The sequence below is a fragment of the Musca vetustissima genome, unplaced genomic scaffold, assembly GCF_032173495.1.
Source record: "Musca vetustissima isolate MV318-11 ecotype Yass unplaced genomic scaffold, APGP_CSIRO_Mvet_v1 utg3273, whole genome shotgun sequence".
Lineage (NCBI taxonomy): Eukaryota > Metazoa > Arthropoda > Insecta > Diptera > Muscidae > Musca > Musca vetustissima.
In genome coordinates, this window is record NW_026887631.1 from 191670 (window position 1) to 211307 (window position 19638).

At 33.1% G+C, this 19638-nt stretch overlaps 1 protein-coding gene and 1 non-coding gene across 2 annotated transcripts; one reads left to right on the top strand and one right to left on the bottom strand.

The window, feature by feature from the left end:
* Window positions 1-1119: 1119 nt before the first annotated feature.
* On the bottom strand, window positions 1120-18622 carry LOC133335273 (mucin-2). Its single transcript, XM_061543562.1, has 5 exons — window positions 18538-18622; window positions 4005-4106; window positions 2944-3094; window positions 2761-2885; window positions 1120-2704 (listed from the first exon to the last, which is right to left on the bottom strand). The coding sequence occupies exons 1-5, from the start codon at window positions 18616-18618 to the stop codon at window positions 1130-1132; spliced, it is 2034 nt and encodes a 677-aa protein (XP_061399546.1). The 5' UTR covers window positions 18619-18622; the 3' UTR covers window positions 1120-1129.
* Window positions 6607-6679, top strand: Trnaf-gaa (transfer RNA phenylalanine (anticodon GAA)). Its single transcript has one exon. It is a non-coding gene; the product is annotated as a tRNA-Phe (tRNA).
* Window positions 18623-19638: the final 1016 nt, after the last annotated feature.

Here is a 19638-nt window from a genome sequence, read left to right on the forward strand (position 1 = left end):
AATAAAATTGGTGTCATATGAAAGGTACAATTTCATTCTTTCTGACAATTTATCTTATTAAAATTGCATACCTCATTTCTTTTTGCTATGACTTTTTTCGTATTGCTGGTATTCGAATAAAAGAGGTGTCATATGAAAGGCACAATCGTTGAATTTCTTGTGAAATAAATAATATTTCGAAATAAGTTGAATATTAATATGAAATTGGAATTTCAGGGGAATATTACATTGTGTGGGAGGTACCAGAAGGAGTGGACCGATGGGTATCGTCTTCGAATTTGATTAGGTTTGAAATAATTTTAATTTCTTTTCAGACAATTTGCAGTCGATTTACTGGTGTCTGACTGGCTGTCTGACTGGTGTCCACGATAACTCTCGAAGAGAGTAACCGTTTTCAATATGGAGCGAATGAAATGGTCATCTCTTTGATAAAAACATATACCCCTTATACAACTAATAATAAAACCTGTGTATAATTCCGCAGACTTCTGCAAACCACAAGCTATCACTTTTTTACTTGTTTTTTTTTTCTTTTTCTTCAATTTTATTAACAAAAAATCTTATAATATATATAAAAAGTACAAATAGTTTTCGTATATAATTTTAGATAAGCATAATTAGATAGGTATACATAGACACTTAAGACTACAGAAAATGCTCTTACATAAGTAAAAACCAAGGGTGTAATATAAGTACATATGTATGCATAAAGGTACAACATGTTTGTACAACAGAGGGTTCACTCAATTCGTTTCTCTTGTTTCTGTATATACAAGGGAGAGATGTCTGTCGGGTTCCTCGGTCCAAATGATCAAGGACATAGAGACTGTCATTGAAAATGTTAAGGTGGCACTAGACCAGAACCACTCCATTTCTAGGAAACTGAATTTATGAATTAGACTAATATGGAATGGAATTACGAACATATGTATGTAGGTAGGTATGTATATATAGATGTATTACTTAAAATAATTAACAATAATGGAAGTGCGCATATGTGTGGGGTTTTTGTGGTAGAGGGTGGTGGATTGCCAATATCCACTTCGATGACATTCTCTCAAAATGGAATTTGAATTTGTTTACTTGGAATACTTTCAATTTACACAAAGGATCTTTTTGTTATTGACTCCTATCTCCTTAGGCAGGGCTCACATGTACCGGGTATTACATAGGACGGATGGCATTCTGGACATTTGGGATTTTCACCAAACCAATGGAGATGTTCATCAGTGTCGGATCGCCTTTCGGGTATTTTCAATTGAAATGAGTTATAGACATCTGTGGCAAGGTAACCGGTGCGACCTATATTTTCCAATGGAAATGCATACTCGGGTACTGAGAGTTCCTTACGTATTTGAAAAATATCTTCAGGCATAACTGGAGCACTTGTCGATGGCGTTGCAGGACGAGCTGTGGTGGTAGTTACTTTCTGCCTCGTCGTCGCAATGTTATTCGGTTGAGCACTTTCCTTAATAGATCTGGACGAAGGGGTTCGTGAGGTTTGTTTACTGTCGTTCGATTTTGTCTGATCGATGCCGAAGTTGTTAATAGGTACAAAGTTGCCACTGGCACTAATGGAATTGTAATCGATCACTGTGTCGGGATATTCACGTCCATCTACACCGATTGGTGCCTCTTTCTTTGGTGGTTCCAGACCATCTGAGGGAACTTTCCACTCGTAGTAAATTGGTGGTCCCTGTGTAGTGGCCACATCATGTTGTATGAAATCAGTTAAGGGGGGTAGTAGATGTTTGGAGGGTACATTCTCGGTGGAGGCTTTGGTGGTGTTATTTGACCTGAATGTGGGTCTGGGTGTGGGAGCCTTAAAACCTTGGGCCGGAGCGGGTGTTCTTATCTCCTTACTTAGCTTATCGGCATCATAACGATTCAAGCCCCTGCTAGTTACCGTTGTCGATGTAGAAGTCGGTGCTCTGGTAAACGGTTTCCCCACCATGGTCGTTGCCCGCGACAATGCTCTTGTTGTGAAGGGGGCCGGCGTGGTGGTTGTCTGTCGTGTCATAAATGGCGATGCTGTGGATGCTTTAAAGAAGGGTCGGACTGTGGTGCTTGTTGTTTTTGTTGGACTCGATTCTTCCAAATTATAAATTGGGTACAGTAATGGTGGCTCATAAATTTTTGAGGGAACTTTTATGTTTGAATTAACTGTGGTCCTGGTAGTTGTCCGTGTTGTGGTCGTAGTTGTTGTTGGCGGTGCTCTTGTTGTTGTCGTGGTGGTGGTTTTCCGCTGTGTATTCTTCTGACGATTTTTGATATTTCGGTCTTCATTGGAATTAAAATCGGCCGAAGTATTGTATCGGGTACTGTGGCTGGTGCCCAGATCATCGTGATCATATTGCAGGTGTTCATCACTGCGGTGGTGAAGTGCGGCAACACCATTAAATTTCAGACCCTGGGAACGAGTATTAGCTGTGACAGTTCGATAAGTCGACGGTTTCGCTGTTGTTGTCGTGGTGGAGGGGTTGTAATAGATGTTTCGACTGGTTGGTGCTCTAGTGGTGCTGGTTACAACAATGTCCGGTATTTGTGGCTCGTAAGCTGGTGGCAAAATCAAACGACTTGGTGGTGGTATTTTCCATCGTTGTTGGCCTGCGGGTTGATTAGGTTGATTTGCGGATGATTGTAAGGGTTTCTCCTTCTTCTGTGCATCTTTATCATAAATTTGATTCAATATCGAAGAGAGAGACTGCAATTCAGAGCATGTGTAAATGTTTTGTTTCATTTGGAATTGAATGCAAATACCTTTTGATACTGATTCCTAAACGATTCTCCAGAGTAGTCCGGAGCATATGGTCGATCCAGCAAATCGGGTCGTGGTGTTCGTAAATTATTCTCTTCTTCGTTGACAAACGGTTTGTCCCGTTGACCTGCAAAGTAATGAAGTGTTTTGAGTTTTTCCGGAATAACTTCGTCGAATAATCTCACCTATTAACAAATTGGCAGTATAATCGCTTTCCGCCTTAGAACAGTTCACCATGTACCAGTGATCGCAAATTAACATTCGCTGTTGGAATAACGTTGTATTTGGACATGAATAGCTGAATTGTCTTCCTAAGCCATCACACATGTGGTAAACCTATAGAAGTACAGAAAATTCAATCCCATAATTCAAAATTACGTGTCTACATACATGCATATGGGAAATTACAAAAATCTTTTAAATTCCTTGAAAGTGAGGTTTGCAAGGTTATAACTCGCGAAATATGCAAATATTGCATATAATTTAAATGCATTGTTTTTAAATGAAGTGTTCTTGTCAAAATCTTAAAATATTGGTAATAAATAATAAGTTGCGTGGAAGTGAATTAAACATCGAATAATTCATAATTATTGAAAGACATTGATCGGTTTATACGAAAACCGCATGCGCATCAACTGATTTCAACTAATACGCGAATTGCATCCTTTTTAATGTCAAAACTCTAACCAGAGGAATCTACCGATATTTAACAATCATCTAAAAGAATTTGAAGAAAAAAGCGTCGCATATTTTAGAAGATTGAGGCAAAACCGTATTCCCTTAACCATACTAAAAAATCGAAAATTCAAAAAGCATTTCGATTTAATTAAAAAAATAATTTATTTTATTTTCCGATATCTTCATGCTTCTATTTGTTTTTCGCGACAATTAAACCGTAATTCAATGTGATTTGACAAGTATGCAAAGAAAACCAATGTGTTTAACTATTTGTGGAGAAATTCGTGAATTAAAACAAATAGAAATTAATTTAATTTATATTTGAAATACAAGTTTTAAAATCGCTATAACTTTTGTGCACAGCATCCGAATTTTTGAACGCGAACATATTTCGAATCAGCATATTTTTCTTAACATATGTACCAAAAATCATGAATGTGCTCGCAAAAATTTTTTTTAATTTTTTTATGGAATTTTAAAAGAATTTTGTAATTTCCCATATGTTATTTATTAGGCATTTCAATAGATGATAAACAAATTTATCGAATTTCGCAACAAATGAACTTACCTGACATCCAGTCTCAATATCTGCATAATAACCAGCCGGCCGACCTGAACATGAAAATGATGTCTTTGCGAAGGTACGATGGGCTCCAATTGCATTTTGGCTCTACAAATAAAATAAAAAAATGACAAGCATCATAGATCAGAAAAAGTCGCAGCAGAGATTAGTCGGTCGCAATGAATCAAACTCGTCGAGTTAGTTATCGATGGTGGAATGATGAAGTCATAAATCAAAACTAATCTGGCTATCATCCATCCGACGGTCTATCTTATCATACCCCCCAAGGAAACTGAGATCACATTTTTGCATAAATATTTAATTTATGAGTTGGGAGATTAATTGCTGTCAGCCCGAATGTCATTCAGTCATTTCGTTGTCCGTTAGGCATTTCAACAAAACCAAATGTTGATGGACATGTACGTAGGAACACTCTGTTTGTGGACTGCAGTAGGAGTTTAAATTAACCCATTGTAACGTTCACTTCGTTGTTTGCATTTATTTGCATGAGATCACAAGACAAAAGGGCAGAATACGCTTTACACTGCGGATAATTTGAAGATGACAAGGGATATAATGAAAATAGAAAAAAAAAAATATTTTGATATACCAAAAATGTGTTGGCTATATCACTACTATATCAAAAATGTGTTGGCGCCTTTTGTAGTGATGTTTTTTTTTAATTCATTGTTTGTTTCAACTTAAATTTTTATCTTAGCACTTTCGTGTATTCTTTGTCAAAACTATGATAATGTTTATACTTAATCAAATGTACCTAAGTGTATATACCGTACTAAAACTACTCTTATGTATCCGCAGTGTATCTGTCACAGCGAAAATAATGTTAATATTTTGCCGACTTTATTGCTGTGAACATCGAGTACATCGTTGGTAGATGATATTGCAATTTTTCTTAGTTTAACATTTTATTCAACAAATGTATGTCTTCTTTTCTGTAAGTTATACAGCACTGGGCAGTAACCTTATGACATATCACCTATTTGAAAAAAAAAATATTACATTAAAAAGAGAGCAATTTCGCTTATTATACCAAACTTCATTATTAATACGTTACATATATATATCAACTTTAGGCCGAGCATCTGTTGTATGTGCTCTTCATCCGATAAACTATTAAAAAAATATTTTCTCTATGAATTTCCAATTGGTTTGTACCAAAAACAAACTTAGCTCGATTATCTAAAATATACTAGCACTTAACCCAAAATATCAACACGTCTCTTAAAATTCCCAACTCCCATCAAAATATTTTGTGAGGATCAATCTAATAATCGCACGTTCGCCAATATAAGTATGCCGTCGTAATGACAAAGCCAAAGGCTATACCCAAGCAACAAAATTGCATTTAACTTCTCTATCAGATCACATCGATCTTTTTTTGGCAGTGATGATGTCACTCCATTTGACAATTTGCCGTAAACATGTCACAATGAACTACTACTAGCCGCCATGTTTCGTTGCAGCTAAGGCGGATGTGTGTGTGTGTGTGTGTGGTAGAAGAGTATCTTCATTTAAGGGACTCCTTGTATTACACGATGTTGTAGTCTGTCCTGTATGTTGCAATCTGGGAATCAGTTTAATTGTAAGCATTCATTGCAAATGTGCAACGGAATGACAATCTCTGCAAAAGAGTAAAGTTCACAATGAAACAAGCCATTAAATCCCACAATGCTTCTTCCTCCCATTTTTTGCAATGGGAAATTAATGTAGTAACGTCCACGTCTTTATGTACACACATACTCACGTACAGTCATTTTTTGCTTGCTACACGTAGATTTTTATCATCTGCAGTTATGTCTTAGCCTACAGAAGTCTTCAGTCAGTTAGTCTTGATTGACATATTAATAACTGGCTGTGTTAGCATCTCGAAGTTGCCAATATCGTTTCTCACGTAAACAACTCCAAAAATTGATAAAATTTGATTACACATCCCATCCATGCACTCGTCATCGTCATTAACATGGACAACACCTTTAAATGTCGGCGAGTTGCATTATGGCGGAGCAACAAAAATTGGAACAGATTTAATATTTTAACATGTTTTTGGAATATAACCCAAATTGCAGATGCTAACTATGAATAGGTATTATTATTTTTTATTAAAAAACGGATTTGATACAAAGAAGCATGATGTCTAAAAACAATATTTCGATAAGGCTCATTTTTGCCATAGCAAAGTGTATACGCCCTCATTAGCCATAAGGCTGAGGGTATCGAAAGTCTAATGAGGGTTGCTTAAAACATTTTTGGTGCAGGAGGTGTGGTAATTTCGATTTTAAGTATTTTTTTTTTATAATTATAAGGGTTAGCATTCGCTGCGAACATTAACAGTTTAATGTAAATATTATCTACATGGACTGTTAAATGTTATCTACATTTTAATATTTCAATTCGCTTACAGTTGCAGTTGCTGTTAACAGAATCATTTCGATAACAGCATAAATCCATTTCATTTGTTTTGTCAAGTGATGACGTCATAGAAAAATATGTATGTATGCCTGCATACACATTGATTTAAATCAAAACAACCACTATTATGTGTGTGTGTGTGGATTTTTATATATTGTTAGGCACACACTGGGCATGTGCCGAAATAGCTCAGTTGGGAGAGCGTTAGACTGAAGATCTAAAGGTCCCCGGTTCAATCCCGGGTTTCGGCAGAACATTCTTTTTTGTTTTATTTTTTTGAAAATAACTTAATTGTATGCAATCTATACTTCTACTTTATCTATTTGAAAACTAAGGAATGTTTGTTCGCCAAAACAAACCGAAACTATCTAGAGTTGCAGCTAGCCAAGCCTTTAAAAGTGTTTCTTAAATAAAAAATCACCATCAATCTATTATCTCGTTAACACATTGCGACAGGGTTACCTTGAACTTAAACAGCGACGACAAATAATGAATATGAAAATTAAATGAAGGTTATTAGTTGTTATATTCTAAAATATTCTATTGCAAAAAAAAAAAATAAATAAAGAAGTCAATACTTTTGACACCATTTTCAATGGATGTGCCATTAAATGTTGAATATGCCCAGTGGCACTACAGAAACTCTACTTATTTTCATAACAATAATATTGTAAACTGGAAGAACAATAATTCGACTCAATATGTTGCATACCTGCCGAGGGGGATAACACAATAATAACAAATATAATAACTTACAAGTCATGTCACATTGACTTCAAGTTTTCCGTATACCTACATACATACATCAGCCGTTTAATATGCATTTCATGTATTTAACGGCCTAAACTATACTTTTCATATCTACTTGACTCTCAAATTTATGTATTGTCCCTCATCATAATTTATCCAGTAAAAACATTGCCAAAGATGACATGAACAAATTGAGCTTCGTTAACGTGCAACATATTAAAACATCATGCACATATATGTATATTATGGATGCTACATATTATTACTTATGTTTTTTTTTTTTTTTTGGTTGTCTACTAAAGTAGTTTTCCTTGAGTTTCGTCCAAATTCTAGATAATAAACTAATGGAAAATTCTAAGACTGTTGCCGCTCTGATAGCTATGAGATTTGATTGAAAGTTTAATGGGCGTTGCTGCTGGTCCGCGCGTTCTATTCATTTCATTTCGATGCAATTGATTATTGTAATTAATTATTCAAATCAATTGCACAATACTCTTTGTAAAAATTTTATTAACATAGATAAAAGATTCATTGAAAATTTATCTTAGTAATAAAAAAAATATTCATTATATTTTTATACCTTACACAACTATGTTGTCAGGGAATATAGATTTGTGTGGTCCTAGAGTTTATTACCTCGCAAACCTGCACTGTGTTTTCAAATTATAATGGACAATCGAAAGAACGGCCACACATTTTACAGATCGACTCAGATAGTCGAATTATGACGATCTGTATAACAAAAATAAGCCTAGCAACAATATTTCACGGCGTTACTAATACTTGATGCCACACAAAGCTATAATACCCTTACAACATAGTTGTGTAGGGTATAAAAATATATAAGACTGAAAACCAAATTTTAAATTAAAAAAGTAATTTATCTTTTACTAGCGGGCCCGGCAAACGTTGTCTTGCCTAACAATATTGTTGATGTATAATTTTCGGCATTTTAGGTTGTTTTTATACCCACCATCATAAGGTGATTTGTATATTTTTTGTAACTTCTTGGTATTTATCAGAGCACACATAGGGTAACATTACAAACCTGAATTTGATGTTTATGAGTGAGTTTGGTTGCTCCCTCCACGATTTAAGATATAAATTTTATATTTGCACATACATTTGTACTACTCATAAGATGGCCTAGCGTTGTCCTGCACCTGTATTGTGTAACTTTTTAACAACATTCGATATTGTCTATTTTACAACAATTTCATTTGTTTGTTTTATTGTTTTTACAATAACAAAAGAAATTTAAACAATATCGAATGTTGTTAAAAGTTACAGAATAGGACTACTGGTGAAACACGACACCTCCCCTGTTGGCCAATTCTGGCCAATTGCTATCTTCAAACGGTACAGTTGTTGGCAGTAGAGATCAGAATTTAGAGTTTGGCCATATGAAAGCAACTCATAATAAATAATCCCATTCCAGTCCCACCAAATGCATAGCAGAACCTTCCTGGTCGTTAGTCCTGGTTTGGTCACCGTTTGAGGTGCTTCACCGCTCTTTGACCACGATCGTTTTTGCATAGGGTTATCGCATGTGATCCATTTCTCATTTCCAGTCACCATCCGTTTATAAAAATAAGAGTATCTCATTCCGTTTGGTCAAGGCTTCGCAGATGGAAATTCGATCCATTCCATTTTTTCTGTTAATTGGTGAGGCACCCAACCATTGAGCTTCTTTTTGAATCCAGGTTTGTGTGAATGGTTTAATTTTTAGCTCCTGGACGATGTTACGACATGCCTGTAAAATTCGATCGTTCCACCGGTCTAATGGATTTCTTTTTCCCAAACCTAATATTAGGGATACTTATTGGGCAGAAATTCTCCTTAATTAGAATTTTCCATATTGACTCAAGTATTCGGATATCCCCATCTAACGGCATCCCTTAATATCCGGTATTTGGCTGCAATGTTATGTTCGCCCAAGCATTCAAATATCCCCCATGTAATAGTAATCCACCTTTTTCGATAATGTAGGGGATTTGGGCACATTTGGTTGTATATTTGGTAGAATGAATCGTACTGAAATTGTCAATATTGGTTAAATCTTTGAGGTACCCACAATATTCGGTACTTTGAGGAGTTCGGTATTTTAGGGAGTGTTTAAGCCCAAGTGCTGTAATGTTTTATTTTGGATGAAGAAAACCTTTTTACAAAAAATTATCAATATTGGTGCAAATTGGTCCGGGTAGCCCCATATAATGATATACATATAATGATATACTCTTATTGTTCGGCATTTTCTCATGTGGTATTAATATATATTCATACCCATTGTAGTATCGTATATCATTCATTTCATATATCATTCCGTGATATTGAAAGGGTAAAACACATTTGCGGAAACATTTCTATTCAGGACCATGTTTTGTATAGCTCCTACATACGGGTCCCGCACCATTTTCGGTTTTGTAAAGAATTTGACGGAATGGATGGATCATGGATTTGGCTTAATGCAATAAAAATGCACCATACATATTTCCCTTTTAATTTTCAGTATGTTGAAGTTCTTACCCCCCGTTTTCCAATCTACTACACAAACTGTGTAACATAGTCCCCATATAAATGTCCCGGCCGATTTAAGGAATCTACATATTAGGAAGTACAAAAGTTCGATCTTAACAACGATTTTTCATGGTATTAAATATATCGGTAGTTGACATATTGAGGTAACATCATGAGACTCTTTGTTATAACAAATGCTTTTTATAGTTGTTCTCTTTCAATATGAACTTAATTTTCTCTGTGATACACATATGCGATTAAAGACATTGACCAACGATTAGACATATAACCACCATATAATGGTACATTTTAGGTACTTCAATAACAACATGTTCCTATGTTCCTATTATTATTATTTTCAAGAAGAATAATCTAGGGCATGTGTCTTAAAATCAGAACTCTTTTCTGAATCTTCAGATTTTCATCCTTGCATTTGTTCCAAAATGTACGTGAATTTTATGGAAAACGTGTACTGCAATGATCGCGTATATTCTCAACTATTGTTTTGCATTCTCAGAAAAAAAGTTTCGTTACAATGTCAATTGAATAAAATAAAACATTTTGAAAATTTTCAATATTTGACAAATGAATATTTTTTTTTCATAATATTGTTTTTCATAATATTGAAGCTCCACGAACATTTCAAGACTAAGATAAGAAAAATCCGTTCAGCCGTTCTCGAGTTTTAGCGAGACTAACGAACAGCAATTCATTTTTATATATGTATATATAGATTTTTCATTCCAGCTGGGTGTAAATTGTATTTGCTCGGATTTCCGTATGATAACAATCGGCAACGATCTACAAATTAGAGTTGTACAGTTCACGAACGAACTAGTTCAAATGAACGATTCACTTAAAAGACCGATTCACTTAAAAGACCGGTCTTACAAATTCGTTCTTTTTAGTTCATTAAAAGAACGATTTGGAATAATCGTTCCTTTAAGTTCAAATGTGAGCGTTTTCCTGACCTAGTCCGATTTGGTCTAAATGGATGCGACGCCGATCGAGTTTTATTTTGCATGTGATATTAACTGCGCTTTAATTTAGTAAACACAAATAAAAATATGTTGCCTATCATTTATGGCAAGTAATTATTCAATTATTTTGAAACTTTTCTTAAAAATCTACGCCCATTAGGTTCACATTTTCTTTGGAACCTTTTTTATTTCACCACTTTATCAATTCCTTTGAAACATTTATTTAAAAATTCACACATTATAGGTCCATAAAATGTTCTTAAATTTTTCTTTTTAATATCCTCGCCATATAGGTCCAACATGTTGTAATGTTTTACAAAATTGTAGTATTGCTTTTACTCACACAAACGAACGATTGAACTAGAAGAACGAACTAGTTCAGTCAAAAGAGCTGAACTATAAAGAGCGATCAGCTAACTGAACTAGATAGAACAACTCTACTACAAATAAGTTGAAAATATGGCAATCCAGCCCGCCTATACCGACAATTATATCTTTTGGAATGATCCTATCCTGTAACCGTTTTAGTTGTTAAGAAATTTATTAAATAAAATTAATATTTTATCAATTATTGCATTTTTATTTTTTACAAAGAATATTTAATAAAAAATTGAAAAAAAACGAATTCATTGTTTGTTTTTATTTACGGATTTCAAATACGGTAAGTATACATGATCCTATGCGTGCTACATATATTAATGTGATGATGTCACAATTTTTTTTTCACCTTCTTTGGTGCATTTTTGGTCAAATTTCACAAAAATACCAGGCGCCCAGAATAAAATTGAAAGCAGCCCGACAAAAAAAAAATTAGAAAAAAATTGCATCTGGCAACACCGTACTAAGAAACTACAAAATGTGTAGCATACTTTTAGGCGCTGGATTTTTTCACGAGCCGAGTGTTGCCATATATAAAAAAATTTCGAATTATTTTTGGCGGGCAACTTACTATTTAATTCTGGGCTCCTGGTATTTTTGTGAAATTTGCGAAAAAATGCAAAAAATTTAGGTTTTTTATTCATTGGGAGCCAGGATTGACATGTGGCGTTAAATATTAAAATATTATCGAGCTAATTACTAATATTGAGAACCCCCACCATATAGACGTCCATAAATAAAAAAAACTGTTTTAGTATTTGTTTTTAAATATGTTTATTTGATTCATAAATAAACAATCAATTAAGTACATAAAAAATGAACTACATACACTACTTGCTTAATAGTAGTGCAGAGGATTTCTTTTCCTGTGACTTAATGGTTGGAGTGGGTATTTTATTTAGGAAATTCCTCAAACATACTAGGCATCCAGAACAGATATTTAGAAATATAAACTGAAATATATATAGAAATATAAAACTGCGGGCTTTCCGCTCCATAACATGTGCCAGGATTGAAATTAAGAACATAATTTATAGGCTCATTTCAGGAAATAGTGCTCGAAGATAGAGGATTTCTATAAAAATCCACTATGACTGCTCTAGTAATCTTTAAATAAGAATTGAAGAAAAATTTTAAAAAATCTACGACTAAAGAATTGTTAACAATATCGACACTTGAAGACATAATTACAGGGACCGAAAATAACAGTTATTTTTTAAAATGCGAACAAAAAAATCTTCATGTTAGAGACGACATGGGACACTAATAGTGTCATACACCAATAGATTCGTACTGAGGAGCCCATTGAGGATATTGAGTGAAGAAAACACTCTCACATGTTAAGGATTATTTTTTAACGAAAAAAATAAACGTTGATTTTTAACTGTTAAACATGATTTTTTCCGTCAAAAATAAAAGTCTTTTTGGGATTTTTAATCAGAAAATAAAAGTCCTTTTGGGATTTTTATTTTTTCCGCCAGGAAATAAAACTCTTTTTATGTAAAGAAGTTTATACAACTTGTAATCAGTTATAAAATTACAATTTATAAATCTCTGTCCTTATTACAATAAGTGTACACATAAGTAATCAAGATCAAAGGTAAAAAATATTTGTTATAAATTTTTAAAAAATAGTCTGGTGTACCAAATCATGAATATAAATTAAAGAATCATTCCCCTGACTATTAGGTCAAAGGTTATATAACTGGTACCAAACTCTATATGTTTATTTACGTAAAAAGACTTTTATTTTCTGACGGAAAAAATAAAAATCACAAAAAGACTTTTATTGTTCAAAAATTTTTGAAAAAATAAAAGAAAGACTTTTATTTTTGACGGAAAAAATAAAAATCATTTTTAACAGTTAAAAATCAACGTTTATTTTTTCCGTTAAAAAATTAAAGTGGATTTTTTTTTATTTAGGTCACATAATAACAGTTATTTTTTACCTGATTTGATATAAGTTATAACCGTTACGGTCCCTGCATAATTAGAAAAAACTAAGCCTGAAGGAATATTTTAGGAAATAATTTTATGAAAACTCCGCAAACTGTGCACGGGAAGTAATATTTTAAATAAATCCCCGCATATAAAATGTTTGTAAAACTATCCACATTGAAAAATATTGAATATTTTATAAAAATCTTCTAAAAATGTTATCTTCTCTTCTAATAATGGTTTGAAATTAATTTAGTTTTTCCTAAATGTTAACTAACTTGTCGTCTTGCAAAATACAAAATTTTGAGTAGTTTTCCTTGAGTTTCGTCCAAATTCTAGATAATAAACAAATGGAAAAATCTAAGGCTATTACCGCTCTGATCGCTGTGTGATTTGATTGAAAGTTCAATGGGTGTTGCTGCTGGTCCGCGTTCTATGCATTTCATTTCGATGCAATTGATTATTGTAATTAATTATTCAATTCAATTATGCAAGACACTTTGTAATTATTTTATTAAAATGCATACAAGAAAATCAATGAAAATTATCTTTTGTATTAACAAAAAATGATTGATTATATTTCTGAATTGAAATGTAAATTTATGCCATACAAGTCGGAATTTGATTCCGATTGCATATTAATTATCGATATACCGCTTAATTATGGGATAAATATTGGTGTTGGAAAATATATTTGTGTGTGTGTGTGTAAGTGAATGAAGTGAAAAATAAACGTTGGTCTGAAATTGTGAATTTTTTCCATCACCTAACTTCTAACCACACATTCTTGGCGGTTCGTGATTATACCAACCGTTTTAGATCGGTTAACCTATTAACAAAAAATGGTGTCATTACTATTATTTTATCTTTATCTTATTGTGTCAATTTTTCGATCAATTGTGTTCATGTCGAATACAACTACAAATATTTGTTTTTCAATATTTAATGACAGTAAATTAAGTTGCTTCTCCTGTAAACTATTAAAATATTCCGTTCATTGCCAAGACAATAACTGGCTCGATTGTAAGACAGTTGGCTAGAACACTGTTGGATCGCTCCCTGAAATGTCACAGACAACAATGGAAATCAACAAAGTTTACGAGCATCCCTTATAAAGCACAACATGATGTTTTTTTCAACATTGCAATATTTGTAATTAAGACATAGTCTGGCATTTGGTTCCTTAGAAAAGAACATTGTTGTCGTATTGCGTGTTTGCCATTTATGGAAGCACATTGGAGCATCGAATTCACTTGGAGACAAACTAGAAAAACAAACCATTTTGTGTGTACTACAAACTGAAAGCCACAAATACATAAATAACTGGCGCTGGCAGTGGAACCAATTCTATAGATTTCAGTGTAAAATCATTATGGTGGTCGATCGGTGACATTTTCAAAATACGCACCGATTTTTTGTTTTAATACTTTTGGGGTTGGTTCGGTGGTATTTTGAGGTGTTTCACATAAATTCCTTTTATGGGTTGATTTGGGTTCTCTATAAACTCATCTGTTTACAGGCATACACACCATGTACATAAATATCCAATGTATATTCCGTAAATAATTGATGTTGTTGTTGCTTTTTAGTCCGTGTTTTATTTATTTTATTTTTGGTTTTTCTAAATGCCAACAGGTGATCAATAAACCATAATAGACTACGTATTTAATTGTGGTCATAAACGTTTCTTTTCATTTGTCACCTCTACGTCAAAGAGTCGTCAAGACACCACTTTAGTGCCACCGTAATCACCGTAACTACCAATCTGTCTGAATCGTTATGCCATCATCTGCAGCATCTGAAGTCTCGAATAACGTAGCTGGTGAATGTTCTTTGGTAGTGTCACTTTAAATGTGGGTGAAGAATACCATTTCAAGTACAAATCAACAACAATTATGAGTCGATCACTGAAATGCTGCTCAATAACAACTGGAATTACAACGTCATCTCGTAATTACAATTATACATATGGGATATTCCACGGACATATTATTATTTTATTTAAATTGTTAATAAAAAATTATTCTGAGGGTATATGCGTGGAGCTTATGAAATGTGGTATAACGTTAGGGCACATTATATCGGTAGGCGAAATGGCTCGATATCTTCTAAGTTGTTAATATGTAACCGATTGAAATAGGCATTGAACAAGATCTACTAATAAGGTCACACAGTAAGTAGAATATGTTAAACTCTACAAAATTGTGGATTGGTACATACATACACAAAATGCCCACACGCTTATATGTTATGTTCATGTAAATGCTAACTAAATATCTACCCACATACAGACAGACACTTCCATTTCTGTTAAATGTAATACTCCTTACTGGTAAGTGGTCGTTTGTAATGTTGAGATTTGGAAGATTTCAATTGACTTTAGATTTGCATAAAATTGCCACAAATTGAATGTGTCAGGAATTAAGTTTTTTTTTTTGCTTATTTGCCACACAAGACATGATGCTGCAAAACTCTGAAAAAAAAAACAATAAACATTCTAAAGAGCATACCACGCAATCAGAAAATAATTGTTTGTGTTGCTGATTTGAAGTACTTGGGCACTTTATGCATTAGGCTAGTGGGTTCATTAGATTTGGTAAGGAGAGCCATGTATCCGCGAGTTCAATTTTGTTAGGCCTAAATTCCGGGGCCCCCAATGAGTTCTGATATTGATGGATGCAAGAATCTGCTCAAAATTTCAATACGAATTATACGAGATATCTTGCTCTGTGGGTTTTTAAATGAATTCTTAACCCAGAGAGTGGCATACAAATTGTCTTTCGTATATCAAATTTCATTAAAATTTAATTTTTATAAGGTTGAATATTTGCAATACCTTGAAATATTCACCGGAGCTCCCACAAAGTATATACTCTTGATCACAATAATATTTATGCATGTCCGTCTGTTGAAATTGCGATAGGGATCGCAATGTTTAAGATGGAGCTCTGACAATTTGCACAGATATTGCTAGTACTCCTAGGATGTTTGGTATTGCAAATGGGATATATCGGTCCACGTTTCGCTGTAGCCCCCACATAACGTTACCCCCAATATTCGGTATATCAGTGATTTTGGGCACGGTGATTTTTATTCACATTGGCTCTCAAATCTCAGTACCAAAAAAATATCAATATTGCTCCCCGTTTTATTATAGACCCATATACTGGTAGCCCCACTATAATATATGTTTAGCAGTTCAATCATATTTTTTCTCACTTATTTTTCGGTATGTTCAAGGTCCTAATTTTAGATATTTCATTGACCGTGCCGAACTCAACATTGTTTTTATTACTATTTTAATAAAATACCATTTTATTTAGATGTCAAATCTATAATCAAATATGAATAACAAATTAGATTTCAAAATATTGGCCACACAGCCCCTTTTGGCCGTAGAATCCGTTCCCTGATTTCCCAAAAGCAATTGAGCAAATATCTTCTGTAATAATTTGGTTTCTTAAAACTTAACGCCGAACTAAGGTGTTTCTAAAAAAATATATACACATGGGTGCATGGGCATGGGCATTTGCAGATGTCTATGTCTGTAGTAAACATACACTTTGCACGTACAGCCACTGGTTTAACATTTTCTTTGAAAACAGATCTTTGCAGATTTTAAGATTTCCAACCTTAACCCTAATTTTAGAAAAATTTCAAAAAGCAGAAACTAATGAAAATCTGTTTTCGCAAGTTTACACCTAATTGAGTGGCATTAACTGGCAGGGGCGTAGATGATAAGAGGCGGTATCTGTAAAGAAATGTCGGCAAGATCGAAATGTAATTATTTCAGGATGTTTGGATTTCATTGAGAAGAAACTACTAAGAATGTGTTGTTCTAATTAGAAGAGGTTGAGTCTAATGCCGTATCTTCGCACTACATCTATGTTTGGTATGTATGTTGTTGTGTGTGCAATGCTTAGTTTCAAAAAAAAACAAAAAAAAATGTTTGATTAGAGCTATCATTATCTATGTGTATGTTTCTCTATAAATAAATTAAAAAACCCAGAAGTAATGTTTACTTCTATGATTTCCGATAATCGACAGATGACATATTCACCCATTACTGGTAGACACACGCCATGACACTTTGGGAAGTTATTCCGAAGCAATTTCATTGTTATTTTTTTTTTTGATTATTTAAGATATTGATTTATTAAGATATTTGATTTATTAAGGTATTGAGTGAATATCGTGGCAGAGCCGTGTAATTAAATTTCTACGATCAGTTAGTTGGTTAGTAAATAATTTATTCTGAAATGCGCAACAACTACCCTTTTCCTGATTAACATGATTCCGCAGTACCAGTCTATGTTCCAATGACAAGATCGATTTGCAAATTGACGACTCCGGTGATGTTGATGAAGTGATAGAATAGAAAAGTGATTTTATTATAACATCGGCTTGGCACGTTTTCATCGAAGAACAAAAACACAATTCAAATTATTTAGATTTTCCGCAATTTTCAAGTGGGCACGACAACAAACACAATAATATATAATTAAATTCCAACAATTATAATTTAAAGATGCTGCGATGTTATTGAAAAAAAAAACTACAACAAAAGTGGGTAGGAATGTAGTTTACGAATGTATGTTTATGTTTATCTTATGAATGTTTTGCATATTTTCCCTATTATTTAGCATAACAATACAATTTGTTTGACATTGTGACTACAAGTGAATAGACAGACGGACATACTCAGAAGAGTTGTTGTGATAAGCTTGATTTGTTCTAAGTGTGCATTCAGAAAAAAAAAAAAATCTGAAATATTTTTCTTTTGGGTCAAAAAGTAAAAAATGAGAAATAGAATAATATTTGTTAAAACTTGACATCTTGAACCTCAGGGATCTTCTATTAATCGATAGGTTTTATAATGCGGGATCGATAACATATTGAACATGTTTCTTGTCATTTTCGGATGGTAGGGCAATTTTGCGAAAAATTCAATTTAGCTATGTTAACAAAAATATTTATTTGTTCTTGCGTGTGAAGCAGGGTTCAACGCCAATTAAAATTCCCCCGGGGCATTGAGTTGAAATCGTGCATTCCAATTTGAAAAAAAAAACAAATAGTTAACACATTTTGCATATAGATTTTGTTGGTACTAATTAAGCTATACCCTTTAATTATATTCAAATTAAAAAAAATAAACTTTAATGCAATTGATTATAAGTTAAGATTTAAGAAAAATTCCTGAGATCTTTAAGAACTTGGAAATATTATGGCGCCTTAGTCATATTGGATATTAAAGTTTTTTTTTTGTTTATTTTTAAGTTCTTAGTTAAAAACTATCTTTTGTTATGCAAAACGCTATTGAATTGGCGATAATGAAGATAATAATATTAACTCATCACAAATTTATTAGAGACAATCATCAAAGTAATTATCATTTAGAATGTCTTTTTCCATATATATATATATATATATATATATTTTTTTTTATAATCTTTTTTTACGAAAATCAACGTTGGACAGCTTGGTTTTGGCTTGCATATATTTTTATACTTTTTTTGTATATTTTAAGAACACCTTCCTTTACTCACCTGAGCACTTATGAAGTAACTTCGATAAGACAACAGTAGCGACAGCACAACCGTTGACACGAACCAGTTACGGTTGGACATCGTTGCCGTTGTTAATCTGCAAGAAATAAACAAAAACAACAACAACAATTATTTCTATTCATTTGTAGAGGCGATAAAAGATTAAATGAATCGAAATTCGCTTTTCATAAAACACATGAAAGTACTTTAGATAAATGTTGAATGTGTTTGGTATAATTGTTGATATAGAAATGTTTTTATAAATTGGCGATCAAATCAATCATCAATCAATTGATCCATAAATTGACTTTTAAAACAATAAATAAAGGGATTTGAAAAGAGCAGTGCAGCATTGTGACATAACTATTAAATCACAAAAGCTAAAAATATAAAAATACGTCATATGCGGAAATTATGTCTAAAATGCTTAGTTGGAAACTGGGTGGATATTATGCAAGTTCTTATTGATTTCAGAAACATTATTACAGGCTAAAACTCTTGAATAGTTTAAATCTGATCATTTTCAATTGCGACCCAAAATAATATACAGATATCCACTACATAAAAAATACATCATAAATAGAGGGTTCCCAAGACCGAAATAATTTGGTCCAGTTTTAGTATCGGATATCTTAGAATATGTTCATGGGTTTATAAGTAAGTCTAACATTGCATAAACTCTGTCATTGAAACTGCGGCATGTAGACATTAAAACAAGTTAAAGTGTTGTTAAGTTCGGTTCGGCAGAAATTTTAAGTTATGATAGGACCTTAACACTAGAAAGACCGGAATTCTGTATATACCGATATTGCCTAAAATCGGTCAAAATGACTTCATTCTGAAAGAATTTTTATTGTGTAAAGATTTTTTTTTTTTAATTTATTTTTTACATTATTTACAATCATACAAAACGTTATAAACGTTGTTATAATTTTTTTCGGTGGGAGGGCTCTCGAGATTCCCTGGTCATATAAGAAATGTACTTTATGCAATAATAAAAGTAGTTTGATTATTTAACCCTTTGTGGCCCGAATTTTTTTCCGTAATCAAAGAACAATCAGATACAGTACATTCTTTCTGAAAAATAAAAGAACAACATCA

Bases quoted from the DNA above. Each gene is read 5' to 3' on its own strand.
- LOC133335273 (XM_061543562.1), bottom strand. From the start codon at position 18,618: ATGTCCAACCGTAACTGGTTCGTGTCAACGGTTGTGCTGTCGCTACTG. The intron at 2,886-2,943 runs GTGAGATTATTC...ATTACTTTGCAG, and splicing joins TACTGCCAATTTGTTAATAG to GTCAACGGGACAAACCGTTT. The intron at 2,705-2,760 runs GTATTTGCATTC...TCTGAATTGCAG, and splicing joins TTAGGAATCAGTATCAAAAG to TCTCTCTCTTCGATATTGAA.